General features: G+C 54.7%; 2 protein-coding genes across 2 annotated transcripts in view; one reads left to right on the forward strand and one right to left on the reverse strand.

The window, feature by feature from the left end:
- LOC111160767 overlaps positions 1-16,004 on the reverse strand; it is a 618,405-nt gene that overhangs the window by 469,513 nt on the left and 132,888 nt on the right.
- LOC111160773 (hyaluronan synthase 1) lies at positions 6,038-14,970 on the forward strand. The gene is made up of 5 exons (XM_022524120.1): positions 6,038-6,074; positions 9,707-10,411; positions 11,648-11,873; positions 12,472-12,604; positions 14,295-14,970. The coding sequence occupies exons 1-5, from the start codon at positions 6,066-6,068 to the stop codon at positions 14,968-14,970; spliced, it is 1,749 nt and encodes a 582-aa protein (XP_022379828.1). The 5' UTR covers positions 6,038-6,065.

Genomic DNA, 16,004 nt, shown 5'->3' on the forward strand with positions numbered 1-16,004 from the left:
CCCTTCGTGACACACCGTCTGTGCTACACACTGTCCACTCCCCAAATTCTGACACACGCCTCGAAATAGTCTGCAGTGGGCAGGTCTTTTCACCCTGCTCTGGAGCTGAAGAAGCTGGGTCCCAGGGATCGGCTCTGTGGCCAACACAGTGCTGTCCACGCACAGCAGTGTGGTCACGGGCTCTCCTTGTCTATGGGCGGAAGGGGGCACTCGGCCCAGGTAGGACATGACTTGCCGAGGGCCACCAGCCTTGGAACCCAGGAGGAGCTGACTCCAGGCCATGCGCCCCTCCCAGACCCTGCCGGGCTGAGTCCCCAGATCATAGCTGAGGTGGCCAGGGTCCCTTTTGCCGCCTGAATCATTCATGGAGACCCTCCGTGCCGCTAGCTTGGGAATAGTTAACATGTATCTCACATAGCAGTGTGCCAGGGGGACACTCCCTCTCCCCGAATCTGCAAGGCTACCCTGTGAGAGACAACTTGAGATACTCCCATTTCACAGATGAGGAAAGAGAGGCTCAGAGGAAGGAAATGGCTCCTTGGCAAGAACACACAAGTAACCGCCTCCTCCTTGGGGGCCCCAGACTGTCCCTCCAACTCCGCATCCTCGCATCTGCCTTCTGACTCAGACAGTTGTGTTCCTCCCGTGGAAACTCATCAGGGGCTGGCCTGTGTTGGAAGCGGACTCAGGTTCACAGTGGACCGCTTTTGGAAGGAAGTGGTAGAGGCTCAGAGCCAAAGCCATGTGAGCGGGAGTAACTTGGATCTCTTTCTGTTGGAGCTCAGAAGAGAGTCCAGCCCCAGGCCTCCTCTTCAGCACCCAGGAGTGCAGATCCCTCCCTCAGAGCAGGGGTCCAGGCCCCCATCCCATCCTCCCTCAGACCCAGGGTCCAGGACCCCATCCCCTCCTCCCTCAGACCCAGGAGTCCAGACCCCAACCCCTCCTCCCTTAGACCCAGGGTCCGGCCCCCAATCCCTCCTCCCTCAGACCCAGAGCTCCAGACCCCCAGCCACCTCCTCCATCAGATCCAGGAACCAGGACCCCATCCCCTCCTCTCTCAGACCCAGGAGTGCAGGCCCCCCATCTCTCCTCCCGAAGACCCAGAGATCCAGCCCCCAGCCGTTCCTCCCTCAGTGACCTTCTTTTCTGGTTCTGCTGCCTCCTTGCTGCATCACTCTGGCTAGGAAACTGTTCTTCTCAGGCCTCAGGCTCCGTCTCTGATAAAAGGAGACCCTTCTCTTGTTTTCCTGGGAGAGGACAGAACTCCCAGAAAAAGAAGTCTCCTCTTCTTCCAGTCCCTCTTTGTGGCTCTTTCTGTTTCTGTTTCCTCCAGGGACATGGACAGGAGCAGTGGAGGAAACTAGGATGAGGCATCCCCAGCTGCAGGGACAGGGTTAAGGAAGGACAGGGCCCCCCCGAAGGCCCCACAACTTCCTCCTAGAAGCCGAAGGTGGACATGCAGTCACTGCTGCCTCCCTTTCTCCCTCCCCTCCAGGATTTCTGCAGAATCTTGGAGGCCTCGGTGTTTTCCAGAATGCAGGCTTGTGGGGGAAAGGCCCCCTGGGCTGCCGCTGTCCGGGCCTCATCCAAGGCTTCTGAGTTCCTGGAAGTCCACAGGCAGTCTGCTTCCAGATTTGGGTCTTTGCTGACCCTGGGGCGCCTTGCCTAGGGTCCCACCTGCCTGGGAGCTTCGACTGGCCACTCAGGGATCCCCCCGCCCCCCCGCCAGCAGCTGGGTAGGGGTGGGGGGATCCCAGCACTGGGCTCTCTTCCAGCCACTTTGCCTTCCTCCCTGTTCCTCTCCCCTCCTTCCACCTCCTCTCCCCTCCCTGTTCCTTCTACTTCTCTCCTTTTCCTCCTCTTCTTTGTCTTTCCTCTCTCCACCTCCCTTTCTGTCTTCCATCAGGATCTCACTCATTCATCTGACACATACTTATTGAACACCTACTATGTACCAGGCACAGGTCCAGATCCCAGTGGAGCGGAGTCATGACCAAAACAGGCAAAGCCCACCCTGTATGGATGGAGCTTGTGTTCTAACAAGGGAGATGCACATTATACGAGAAAGGCAATAAACGGGCAACTTACACTTTATGCAGGAAGGTGGAAACTGCTCTGACAAATGGGAAAAAGCTGAGGGAGGTAGAGGGGAACAGGAGTCCTGGTGGTGGGGGGGGGCAGGCTTCCAGATTAGGGTGGTTGGGTAAGCCAGCCTCCCTCTTCCCTTCTTCCTCCTTCATTTCCTTCTTTCATTCCTCCTCTCTCTCCATCCTTCCACCCTCCCTCTCTGTTTCTCTCCCTTCCTTCTCCCTCCCTCCTCTCTCTCTCCCTCTCTATACTCTTCCAAAGTACTTCCTTCCCACCCAGGACACGCTGCAGATTCCCACCCAGACACATTTGCCTGGACTCACGTATTTAACAAAACACACAAGTTCCTCGCCTTACTTCTCCGGGGCCCTTGCTCTCCCTCGTTCCGCAGGAGACAATCACTGAGAAGTGTACCTGCCTTGAAATGAGGCAAATGTAGGCAGAAGGAGCTCAGATGAAAGGCAGTGAGCGGCCTCTCAGTCTCCTTGCTCGTCAGGCTTCGCAGGGAGCTCTGCCCAACCTCATGCTGCTCTCCCCTCTTCCTCCAGCCCCACAGCTACTGCCTGCGTCCCAGCTCAGACTGGCTCAGAGGAGACCCTGATCTAACCCCACTCACACACCCCTGCCTGCCGTAAGTCCCGGTCTCTCCATCCAGTTTGTCCCTCACAGGCACCCAGAGCCGCACCCCACCCCCAGTCTGCTCCCAGCCCTCCCATAGCTCTCCAGCACCCCACCCCCAGACCAAATCGCAGCCCCTGAATCTGCCAATCAAAACCCTGCATGCAGTGAACCCAGCTATGCACCCAGCCCCCACCCCCCGTGCTTTGCCCTCTGTGCTCTACAACATCAACCCACCTGTATTTTGCGGACTGACCAGCACATTTCTTGCCTTGCATGCCCTTCCTACTCCACTTTCTGTCCACCAGCCCCACCCCCACCCTTACCTTGGCTAACTCCTCATTAGTCAGGACTCGCCTCTCCTGGACATCACCTCCTCCAGGAAGCCCACCCTGGTTCTCCAGCTGGGTTGGTGCATCCTCGCACTGGTCTTTGATCCTCTGTTTATACAGCTGTCTCCTTGACAAGATGGGCATCTCCACAAGGGCAGGGCCCGGGTCTGAGTCATCTCTGCGTGCCTGGCATCAGGCAGCCAAGATCCTGGCCCACCAGCAGTGCAAGAGATATCCCCACAACGCACAAATGTTCTTTTCCCCTGCCTTTTCTCCACTCCTGCCTTATTATCTCCCCAATCTGCACTCCTGCCCTGGTTTTCTGGAAACCAAACCCTGCGGTTTTCTGATGATGATGGAAGTCTTGGGAGGGCCACCGTGTACCCAGGGCAGGGAACAGAGATCAGCCTCCACAGGAGCGGTGTGTTTTGGGAGAGATGGCCATTAGTTGGGGGAGCAGGGGGTGATCCTGCCAGTACCTCTTGCCTCCTGTGGGAGTGAGTGCCTGTTTTCATCTGTCCTTGTCTTGACTACTGCCGGCCTTGGTCATCTCCCCCTGCAAGGAATTCTGGGCGACTGGACATGTGAATCTGAGGGAAGAGGGGGCTGGGAGCTTGGACTTCTGGGAGGGAAGAAGGGGCTGGGGGTCTGGACTGCTGGGTCTGAGGGAAAAGGGAGCTAGGGCCAGGACTCCTGGATGCTGGAAGTGGAAACCACTGGGGTTTAAAGTCCTGGTCCCTCCTGCTTCATCCACACTCTGGTTTTAGAAACATCTGGTTTTATACAGCTGCTCCACCCGGGCAGGGTGCGGTGGGGGCTGGGCAACCAAATGCCCGCCTTCTGAGTGGAGCCTGGACTGCCCCCACCCCCACTCTGGGGTAGAGGAATCTCCCTCCCCTCCGGTTCTGGGCTCAGCTCCCACCGGGGGATCCATCATCCTGACACAGCCAGACACCAGGCGGCCAGGCTCCTGGCAACAGAGTCGGAGACACACCCGCCCTGGTGAGGTGGGCGGGGTGCCTCTCACTTCGGCCCTGAACTGGCCTTCTCCCCGACGGCCAGGCTCAGGCCAGGCCCAACCTAGTGATGGGCCCACACACCCTGACTCCCCGGGGAAACCCAGGCAGTGAGGACTTGGTGTCCTGCAGGGTAAAGCTCCAGGAGAGTCTGGATGAGATGGTGGAGCAGGAGGGAGAAAGGAGGACTTAGAGACAGAAAACACAGTCAGAGAGAAGCAGGGAATGAAGGAAAGAGAAAGAGAGAGATTGAGTCAGAAAAACACATACAGGGGCGCCTGGGTGCCTCAGTGGGTTAAAGCCTCTGTCTTCGGCTCAGGTCATGATTCCAGGGTCCTAGGATCGGAGCCCTGCATCGGGCTCCCTGCTCAGCAGGGAGCCTGCTTCTCCCTCTCTCTCTGCCTGCCTGTCTGCCTACTTGTGATCTCTGTGTGTCAAATAAATAAATAAAAATAATCTTAAAAAAAAAAAAAGACCCTGCCTTCTGCTCAGGTCATGATCTCAGGGTCCTGGGATCGAGCTCCCCTCCCCCAATCAGGCTCTCTGCTCAGCAGGGAGCCTGCTCCCCCCACCCCCGCCCACTTGTGATCTCTGTCAGTCAAATAAATAAATAAAATCATTTAAAAAAAAAAGAAAAAAGAAAAACACATACAGATGGAGCCTCAGAAGAAGATACACAGAGACTGAGGGAGACAGAGACAGAGACAAAGAGAAACAGCCACTGAGAGGAACAGGGACAAACAGAGAAACAAAAACAGGGAGATGGCAAGAAAAGATATACGAATATGGATATTCAGAGAGAAACACAGAAGACAGACAAACAAAGAAATTAAAGGCAGAGACACAGGAGAGTGAGAAAGGAAGAGAGAGAGAGACAGAGTAGGAAAGTTGGGGAGACCCAGAGTCAGAAATGAAGAGACAGACAGAAACCCAGAGGGAAGCAGACAGGAATGGACACAGAGAGAAGGAAAGGGAGAGAGAGAGTAAGACAGACAGGGAGGCATGGAGAGAAACAGGAACACACCAGGAGAAGGAGACAGAACAACGAGACAGGTGGACAGAGAGGCAGAGCCAGAGTGACAAGGTGACAGAGATCTAGAGAGAGTAGGAGGTGGGAATGTACAGCTACAGACGGAGAAACAGAGGCAGCTATAGAGGGAGAGAGATGGACATCACCAGTTCACCCAAAGAGGAACGGAGAGGAAGAAATACAGAGTTTTTGTTATTTGAAATCTTGGAAAAAGAAGGGTATGGAAGCAATGACATTTATCACTGAGACTCCTGGTCCTGAGCGCCTAGGGGCTTAGAGGTTCCAGGACCCCTCTAAGTGAGGCCACTGACACCTTCACTCTCACTCAGGTTCCCAGGGCTCCCTGGGGGCAGCTGACCCACAACTCTGTGGGTTCACCCTGGAGCCCCTGGGCGACAAGTCCCAGTGCCCAGCCCCCTCCCCGGGCCCTGGCACACGCGCACACGCTCGCACGCGCACACATGCAGACCCACAAGCACTCACAGCTCCTTCCAGACAGCGGGCCTCACAGCCAGTGCGCGCGGCCACACCCACAACCACGCACGTGTGCGCACTTTCTCGTCCCCGGGGCTTCGAGGGGAGCGGCTGGGATGCGGGAGGGAGGCCGAGAAATCGGGCAGACGGGAGGAAAGACGGGGGCCGGGGGTAGAAAGCGAGAGAGAGGAGCGCAGAAATGGAGAGAGACGAGAGGGGGGAAGACAGCAGAGAGCAGAGAAGGCGGCCTTGGAGGGCAGGGAAGGACGAGACGGAGGCCCTGGGAAGGGAGGCCGTGGGGCGTGGGGGTGCGGGCAGTGGCGGGAAGCGGGTGGAGCTGCCCGGCTCGTCCGTGACCTCAGAGCCCCTGGCCCAGCTCCTCCCTGACGTCAGCCCTCCTCCGCCCCCGCCCGCGTCGGTCTTCAAATGACCCCGGGGCTCCCCAGCCACAGCGAGACCCGAGACCTGGGAGCGAGCAGGAGAGAAGCGCCCGCGGGACCCGCAGCGATGACACAGGTGCGTGCGGCCCTGCGGGGACTCTGGCGCCTGTGTGACCACGTGGGGGGTGGGGGAGGCGCAGCGCGCTCCTGTGCGTGTCGGCGACCGTGGGACAGTGACCCCGTCGGAGCGTTCGGGTTCCATCCCCTTGTGAAGGTGGCCATCCCGTCTGTAGTGTGTGAGATGGGACAAGTCGTTGCGAACCCGCTGTGTCTGCGCGCGGGGTGCCGGTGGGCGAGGCCAAGCTGTATTTGCCTGACACGTGGGCCGGATTTCTACTTTTTATGTGTTCAGTGACTATTAAGTTGAACCAAATGAAATCGTGGCTATCTGGTCACTTTTGCTCTTTCAAAATGGCCATTTCATAGGGCTCGACCTTAACTGTTACTAATCTTCTGGAGCTCTGTCCCTTTGCTCCCACCCGGACACACAGTGCCTGTGTGTTTGTTGCTCTGTGGGTATCCGTTCCTGGTTTAGCTCCTTCCTGCCCAAAGGCCCATATTCTCAAGTTCACCTGTGTGGTTGTGGGTGAGGGTCTCAGGATGGCTAAGTTCTAAGAGCAGGTGTCTGGGGTTATTTCTAGAACATGAATGTCTTCCTATGTGGGCACATTCTGTGTGTCTCTTGTCACGTGTGAATATATGTGAGGGGCTGTGTGTCCACAGCAGATACAGGTATGTTTCTGAATGTTGGCATTAGAGCCCTCCAGTGGACACAGATCTCAGCCATCCCCAGCACAAACTGGGCCACACGGAGAAAGTCAGACGGGACCAGGTTTGGAGCAAAAGGACAGAGAAGGAGAATTCCAGAAGTACTAATAATGTAATTATTAATACTGAATGATTACTAGGCTAAAAGCTCTACCTATAGAAGCTAAAAGCCATGTCCTATAGAAACAGCACGTGAGCCACATACATGATTTGAAATTTTTTAGTAGCCGCATTTTTAAAAGTAAAAAGAAAAAGGTGAACTTAATTTCAATAATATATTTTATATAACCCGATGTATCAGGGGCCATCAGACATTTTCTGTGTAAAGCTAGATGGTCAATATTCGAGGTTTTTACGTGTCATGTGATCTCCACTGCAACTACTCAACTTTGGTGTAGGGTAAATCAGCCATAGACAATATGTAAACAGAGGAGCGTGGCACACAGCCATGCTTGATTTAAAGATGCTGAAATTTGAATTTCGTGTAATTTTCACATGCCACAAAATACTATTCTTTTGACTTTTTTCACCCATTTAAAAGTGTAAACACTAGGGATGTCCAACTGGATCAGTTGGTAGAGGATATGATTTTTTTTTCTAAGATTTTAAAAAATTTATTTGACACAGAGAGAGAGAGTACAAGCAGGGGGAGCAGCAGGCAGAGGGAGAGGGAGAAGCAGACTCCCTGCTGAACAGGGAGCCCCATGTGGGGCTCGATTCCAGGACCCTGGAATTGAGACCTGAGCCAAAGGCAGATGCTTAACCAGCTGAGCCACCCAGGTGTTCCTGAGCATGTGTTTCTTGATCTCAGGGTTGTAAGTTCAAGCCCCACATTGAGTGTAGAGGTTACTTTAAAAATAAAATCTTGGGGGCACCTGGGTGGCTCAGTGGGTTAAGCCTCTGCCTTTGGCTCAGGTCATGATCTCAGGGTCCTGGGATCGAGCCCCGCATCGCATCGGGCTTTCTGCTCAGCGGGAAGCCTGCTTCCCCCTCTCCCTCTGCCTGCCTCTCTGCCTACTTGTGATCTCTCTCTCTGTCAGATAAATAAATAAAATCTTAAAAAACAACAACAACACCTAAAAACTAGTCTTAGCTTGCAGGGTTGTAGTGAAGAGGGTAGCAGGCATTTGGCCTGAGGGCTGTAGGGTGCCAAACCCTGCTACCTCTCAGAAATAGGATTTCATGAATAGACACATCAGACTGTATTTGCTATAACATAACATAAAACTTCATAGCAAGATTTAAAAAGCTATCATTTCAGCATGTAACCAATGCAAAAATATTAGCAAGACATTTTCCTCTCTTTTTTTCAAATGAAGCCTTCAGAATCCAGATGTGTGCACATTTTTGTGCTACTTTATAATTTTTTAAAAGATTTTATTTATTTATTTATTTGACAGAGAGAGATCACAAGTAGGCAGAGAGGCAGGCAGTGCGGGGGGGGAAGCAGGCTCCCCGCTGAAGAGAGAGCCCGATGCAGGGCTTGATCCCAGGACCCTGAGATCATGACCTGAGCTTAAAGGCAGAGGTTTTAACCCACTGAGCCACCCAGGCGCCCCAGATACTGTATTTTCATTGGAGACACTTGATTTGCATTTAGAGTTCATAAAATTTACTGATAAAAAAGAAGCTTCCTACACCCTACTTGTTTCAAACATACTTAAAAGCTTTCCAATAATTGAATCAACTAATTTAACTTAAATAAAATTAAAAAGTCAGTTCCTCGGTCATACTGGCTGCTTTTCAAGGACTCAATAGCCACATGTGGCTGGTGACGCCTGTACAGGACGGCACGAATCTGTACCCTCATGACTCACGTAACTCATAAAAAGCCCATGAGATGGGTGCTGGTGACACAGGATTTTAGAGGACGATGGAGCCAAGCTGCCTGAATGGCCTTGGGCAAGAGCATCACCGCCCTGTGCTTCAGTTTCCTTATACGTAACAGGAGTGAGTAACAGTAACGACCACACTTGGAGCAGTACTCGGCGTGTAGAATGGGGCTAAATCCCCATTTTACGAGACAAGAAAATGGAGGCAACCCCTCTCTCTGATTCTGAACTCTTCCCGAAACATGTACTGGGCACTTGGCCCTGTTGGAAACCTGAGCAGTGAAGGAGAATGTGGTCATGCCTTTGGGAAGTCAGAGAAAATACTCTTCCACCTGTGAGCTTCATGACCTTGAGCAAGCCACTTTTTCTGGCTAATCAGTCCCCAGTTTTACTATGTATATGGTGGCAGTAAACATTATCTGCTGTTTCCCCCCCTCCCCACCCCATCCCTGCCCAGCTCTCCTGAGGAATAAAGCCAGTATATAAGCTGGTGGTTCAATGATCAGATTCTTGGGTTCAAATCCTGGCTTCTCGGTGATCCAGGTGTGACCTTGGGTAGGCTGCTCCACCTCTCTCTGACTCAGTTGCCTCGTTTGTAAAATGGGGATGACAGTACCTACCTCATAGGGCTGTCCTGAGGATTAAAATAACTTGGTTTCTATAAAAACTTATGGCAGCATCTGGTACCTACCATATTGCATTATTTTTAAGACGATGATGATCTCAACACTAAGGAACCTTTCATTGTGAGATGAGTGACTATTTTATGTGTCACTAAGAAGCGGGAGAGGAGGAGAGCCTCTGTTAATCAAACTGTGACATTCCGTTGAGTGTAATCCTCACGGATTTTTAACACGGAGCTGTTTAAAATGTGTGTGTGGGGGGGTGGGGGTGTATTAGAATCAATATAATCAGGAATTGAGCTTTGCTCAGTGTTTGCCACAATTATTTTCATTAGTGAAAATAACTTTGCAGTACTCGGAGATCTTCTTTACAAAAAGGGGATGTTGTGTTGGTTTTGGGGAAAAAAACGTAGGTTTTTCCTTCCCTTTCCAAGAGGATTTCAGGACTCTTTCCCCTTGCTATCCCCTCTCTCTGCTCCCAGCAGGACGTATCCAAGCCCACCCGGGCCGCCCGCCACTGCTCAGGCCTGGCCCGGCGGGTGCTGACTATCACCTTCGCGCTGCTCATCTTGGGCCTCATGACCTGGGCCTACGCCGCCGGGGTGCCGCTGGCCTCCGATCGCTACGGCCTCCTGGCCTTCGGTCTCTACGGGGCCTTCCTCTCCGCGCACCTGGTGGCGCAGAGCCTCTTCGCGTACCTGGAGCACCGGCGGGTGGCGGCGGCGGCGCGGCGGGCGGCGGCGCGGGGGCCCCTGGACGCGGCGGCGGCGCGCAGCGTGGCGCTGACCATCTCGGCGTACCAGGAGGACCCGGTGTACCTGCGCCAGTGCCTGGTGTCCGCGCGCGCCCTGCAGTACCCGCGCGCGCGGCTGCGCGTCCTCATGGTGGTGGACGGCAACCGCGCCGAGGACCTCTACATGGTGGACATGTTCCGCGAGGTCTTCGCCGACGAGGACCCCGCCACCTACGTGTGGGACGGCAACTACCACCAGCCCTGGGAACCCGCGGCGGCGGGCGCTGCAGGCGCGGGCGCCTACCGGGAGGTGGAGGCCGAGGACCCGGGGCGGCTGGCGGTGGAGGCGCTGGTGAGGACGCACAGGTGCGTGTGCGTGGCGCAGCGCTGGGGCGGCAAGCGCGAGGTCATGTACACGGCCTTCAAGGCGCTCGGCGACTCCGTGGACTACGTGCAGGTGAGTGACAGGTGCCTGCGCCCCACCGTGGCCCTGACGCTCGGAATCCGTCTTCTCTAGGAGTCTTCCTTCAGGGCAGAGATTGGCATGGACCTGTTTCTAACTCCCTTTGTTTATCCAGCCGTTCGGTGTAGGGATCCTTTCGGTCACTGGTCGCACATTCCTTCGTAGATTCCTCTGTCCCTCCATCCAGTAAGGAGACGTTTGCTTCATTCGTGTAGCGATTCACGAATTCCTCTCTGTCTTCATTCATTCATTCTCTTCCTTTTACTCCTACTCATACAGTTTTTAAAAATTGTAGTTGTCTTCACTCCTCCCTTCTTACATCCATGTCTCCAATATGGAAGCCATTCGTTTATTTTATTCACTCATTTACCTGCTGGATGCAGACTCTTTCCTTCCCTCGTTCACCCATGCATCTATCCAGTCATCCGCTCGATCTAAAGATTTATTCATTTATCCATCCAAGGTAGAAATCATTCATTGCTTTATTTATTCACCCCTTCAGTGTGGAGGTTTCTTCCTGTCTTCATCCACTGTAGAAATTCATTCAGTAAAGCACTGCATTAATTTTCAACTACTGCCTAACAGAGGACCACAAATTTGGCAGCTTGAAACAAAACACTTATTATCTCCTAGTTTCCAGGAACTGGAGTCTGGGCAAAGCTTCACTGGTTCCTCTGTTCGGGTACCATCAGGCTCGGATCATGATGTCAGCTGGAGCTGGGTCTTATCTCAGGCTCAGAGGCCTCTTCCAAGCTCATTGTTTGTGGGCAGAATTCATTTTTTTGCAGCCATAAAACAGCTCCTTCCAGACCAGCAAGAGAAAGTCTCTGACTTCTAGACCTTCTTTCAAAGGGCTCACCTGATTAGGCCAGACCCACCCAGGAACTCTCAATAGATTAGGCAACTTCATCGCATTGCAAAACTGCTTTACTATTTGTATATAAGGCCATATAATCATGGGGGTTATGTGCCATCACTTTTGCCATATCTATGGGTTAGAAGCAAGTCACAGGTCGCACCGACATGCCAGAGGAGGGTGTGATACAAGGGTACGGGTCTTAGGGAGGTCTTCTTGAAGTGTGATTAGACATTGAAGATGACTACAAAATTCAAATTATGTTCGGATTGGGTGCAGATTGTCCCAGCAGCTCCCCACTCTTTGGTCCTCTCTCCTCAAGCACCAACCCTGGGAAGGGATTTGGCCTGATCCTGGCCCCTTCCACCCCACAGGTCTGTGACTCGGACACAAGGCTGGACCCCATGGCACTGCTGGAGCTGGTGCGGGTGCTGGATGAAGACCCCCGGGTAGGGGCTGTTGGGGGGGACGTGCGGATCCTTAACCCCCTGGACTCCTGGGTCAGCTTCCTAAGCAGCCTCCGGTACTGGGTGGCCTTCAACGTGGAGCGGGCTTGTCAGAGCTACTTCCATTGTGTGTCCTGCATCAGCGGTCCCCTAGGTGAGCAGGGGTGGGGCTTGGGAGGGCCATGGATAGAGCAGAGGGGACGAGAGGGAGCCAGAACGGCCTGAGGATGTGATTGAGATTGGGGACAAAGATGGGGCTGCAACAAGGCTTTGGGATAGGGATAAGACTGGAAGTTGGAGATGGGATGGTGTTTTGTGGGGTCGGAGAAAGGGTGTGGATAGAGATAGGGAATGGGGAAAGGTTTGGGGGAGTGAATGGGATGGAATTAGAGTCAAGGACAGGGTTGGGGCCAAGTTTGGGGTTGGTGAAGGGTTTTTGGATAGGGGTGGGTAGGGGCTCGGGCTGAGAATGGATATGGGGTTGAGGATGGAGTTGGGGTGGTTTTGCTGTCAAAGTGGGTGTGGGTGTAGGTCAGGGACAGGATTGGGGCACATTTGGGATGGAGTTGAAGAAGGATTGATGTTGAGCAGGGAATTGGGGCTGGAGTTGTTGCTGGGGCCAGGGCTGAGGACAGGATTGAGATGGTTGAGGATGGGGGCAGAATTGGAGGTGAGTTGGGCAGGAGATAGGACTAGGGATAGTACTGGTGACAGCAGAGGCTGACGCTCCTACACTCCCCGCCCCCACCTAGGCCTATACAGGAACAACCTCCTGCAGCAGTTCCTTGAGGCCTGGTACAACCAGAAATTCCTGGGCACCCACTGCACCTTCGGGGACGACCGGCACCTCACCAACCGCATGCTCAGCATGGGCTATGCCACCAAGTAAGCCAGAGGCTCAGGTAGCGGGGGTGTGTGGAGGCCATTGACTCTGTGCGTGTGTCGGGAATTCTCCAAACCCAAAGTATCTTGCGGGACAGTGGGCTCTCCCAAGTGAGACAGGAAGGGAGGTTGGAAGATACCGGAAGGGGCAGGGATGCCATTACATTGATCGTGTGACCCAGCAAGGCAAGGAGGGGGTGGGGGAATTGCACCTAGAAGACAGGACTCGAGATGGGGCAGGATGGCTCTACCCCAGCAGCGCCAATCACTCTAAGTGCGGTGGGAAGGGAAAGGGCGTGGGATCTAGCAAGAGTGTGAGCGAGAAGAATCAGGAAGAGCTGAAATTCAGTGAGACTTGGGGAGTATGGGTTCGACCACGAGTTCGGGGGAAGGAGATTTCTACAAAGCTAGACCCCATGAAAGGGCCAGAGAGAACTTGGGGGTACACCAAGGGAACCCATGCATTCATTCACAAGGCAAGCATTCATTACAATGTGTTTTTGTTTATTTAAGTAATCTCTACGTCCAATGTGGGGCTTGAACTTAGGACCCCAAGATCAAGAACAGCACTCTCTTCCCACAGAGCCAGCCAGGCGCCCCTCATGTTTTAAGCTCCGAGGAGGCAGCAGCTGACAGGAGACAGGAACTCATGCTTACGCCTACTGGGGAGACAGTGACTAAGCAGAACCTGTAGCAGGCTGGCTAACGGGGCTGGATAACCGATGTGCCCGATGTGCTGGGAAAAGGGCTTAGAGAGTCTGGGAGCAGGGGATGAAATGTTAACCAGGATGCCCTAGGAAGAGAAGGGATGGAGGCTGGAAAGGGTGCGGCTGGAGCCCTAGCAAGGGGGAGAGCCTCAGGGGAGGAGGACAGAGTGGTAATGGGGTGTACTCAAGAGAGGCTTATGGGCCACCCAAGAACTCTGAACGAAGATGAGGCAGCCATGGGAGGGCTCTGGGCAGAGAGGTGACGTGTTGTTTTAACAGGATCCCTCTAGCTGTTTTGAGTACAGACTGCAGGAAACAAGGACAGGGGAGGGAGGCTACTGAGGACGCCAGACAGCACAGGGGAAGGAGACGCGACGGTTGTCAAGTAATACCCATGGGGACAGAGTAGTTTGACACCTTCTACCAAACTTGACTGTCCGTGGCCACCTGATGACGGTCCATAAACGGGATCTTAGCCTTGGGCGGGCTTAGCTGCCAATCGGGTGGGGCTTGACCAGGGTGTCCCCTGTGGCCACGGGAAGGGCTCGATGGGTCCCTTGAGCCCCAACACACGGCCGCCTCCGGGGAGGAACATCGCCTGGCTTGTCCGCCGCCAGGGCCCTGCCAGTAAGAGTGAGCACTGGAGTCTTCGTAATCAGTTAGTGATAGCATTAGTAATGGGTCAGTAACTGTGATGACATTAGTAACTGCCGTCGTGGTATTAGTCATCAGGCAAACAGTAGTAGTTGCTAATACTTACTGAGCAAGTACAACGGACTTGCCCTTGGCGTGTAATCCTCATCTGGGGCTCACCGTAGCCCTATTAGGTAGGAATCCTTGTCCGTCCCATTTGACTTCTGAGCAGAACAGGAGGCCCAGGGAGGTCGAGAAAGCTTGCAACCCTGGGGCAGTTGGGCTGGCGCTGACCCCGGTGCTGGCCTCAGGGAGGGTGGCGCAGATGGCCTGACCCGCCCCCTCTCACGCAGGTACACCTCCCGCTCCCGCTGCTACTCCGAGACCCCCTCGTCCTTCCTGCGCTGGCTGAGCCAGCAGACGCGCTGGTCCAAGTCCTACTTCCGCGAGTGGCTCTACAACGCGCTCTGGTGGCACCGGCACCACGCGTGGATGACCTACGAGGCGGTGGTCTCGGGCCTCTTCCCCTTCTTCGTGGCAGCCACCGTGCTGCGGCTCTTCTACGCGGGCCGCCCGTGGGCGCTGCTGTGGGTGCTGCTGTGCGTGCAGGGCGTGGCGCTGGCCAAGGCGGCCTTCGCGGCCTGGCTGCGGGGCTGCCCGCGCATGGTGCTGCTCTCGCTCTACGCGCCGCTCTACATGGGCGGCCTCCTGCCCGCCAAGTTCCTGGCGCTGGCCACCATGAACCAGAGCGGCTGGGGCACCTCCGGCCGGCGCAAGCTGGCCGCCAACTACGTGCCCCTGCTGCCGCTGGCCCTCTGGGCCCTGCTGCTGCTCGGGGGCCTGGTCCGCAGCGTGGTGCACGAGGCCCGGGCCGACTGGAGCGGCCCTTCCCGCGCCGCCGAGGCGCACCACCTGGCAGCAGGGGCCGGCGCCTACGTGGGGTACTGGGCCGTCATGCTGACGCTCTACTGGGTGGGCGTGCGGAGGCTGTGCCGGCGGCGGTCGGGGGGCTACCGGATCCAGGTGTGAGTCCAGGTGTGCGGGCTGCTCGCCCGAGGGACTTCAGGGGAAGCGAGAGGACACCAGCAGGGACCCTGGGGAGCCACGGACTTGCTGGGTGATTCTCTGGGCCTCGGTTTCCCTCCTCTGTGAAGCGAGGGGGTCGACCCAAGATTCTTCAGCCTGGACTATTTTGGGGCTGGGATTTCAGGGTCTCTGGGGAGGGGTATTTATTGATCAGGGCGTGGATTTTTAGGAGTGGGAGGAAAAGGGTCCCCACATGCTGTCCTGGGGCCTCCTTCCTCCCTGTTATTTAATATCCATTTGTACTGTGTGATTAGGATGTAATAAAGAATTTTATTTATTTTCTTCTGGGTCTCCACCCCCCCTTTTTTTTGAGAACTGAAGGGCTACAGGGTTGAAGGCTGAGGACTCGTGGCTCTGGCTTGGGGGCAAGCTGTCAGAATGGAGACAGGCTTCTTCTTCAGGAAACAGGGCTGATAATCCCATGGGTCAGAGTTGTGAGGGCAAAATTTCTCAACTTTTCATCACAGGTACTTATGGAGTGCCTGCTATGCAGGAACACGGTTAGGTGACACGGAGGACATTTTCCTGGTCTGTCCACTTGGCTACTCTCTAAGAAAGGTTAAGTCATACGTTGCCTCCTCAAACCCCTAGCACCTCACCCTTAGCTTGCTTCCCATCTCACTGATCTTCCCAGTGATCTGCGTCTGTGCCCACACAGGCCACCTACCCCCACTCCTGAGGGCCAGCTGTCTGCTTCAATGCCAACCACTTCCACCGGGGCACTGGACCTCATGCTCTCGGGTCCACTCAAAGATCTCACGCCTTCCGTTCTTCCCATGTCATCAGTTCTTCCCTCCCCATGAGTCTTTCCCATCAGCATTCAAATGTGCTGTCACTCTGATTTTTAAATACATTTTAAAAATAGGTTTGTTTATTTATTTGGTAGGGTGAGCGGTGAGGGAGCACAAGCATTGGGAGTGGCAGAGGGGGAAGCAGGCTCCCCGCTGAGCAGGGAGCCCATTGCGGGGCTCGATCCT

Source organism: Enhydra lutris, unplaced genomic scaffold (assembly GCF_002288905.1).
Source record: "Enhydra lutris kenyoni isolate GAN:26980312 unplaced genomic scaffold, ASM228890v2 scaffoldscaffold77, whole genome shotgun sequence".
In the NCBI taxonomy this organism is placed as follows: Eukaryota; Metazoa; Chordata; class Mammalia; order Carnivora; family Mustelidae; genus Enhydra; species Enhydra lutris.

Excerpts from the sequence above, each read along its gene's own strand:
- LOC111160773 (XM_022524120.1), top strand. Across the intron at positions 10,412-11,647 it reads ACTCCGTGGACTACGTGCAG|GTCTGTGACTCGGACACAAG; the intron begins GTGAGTGACAGG and ends TCCACCCCACAG. Across the intron at positions 11,874-12,471 it reads CTGCATCAGCGGTCCCCTAG|GCCTATACAGGAACAACCTC; the intron begins GTGAGCAGGGGT and ends GCCCCCACCTAG.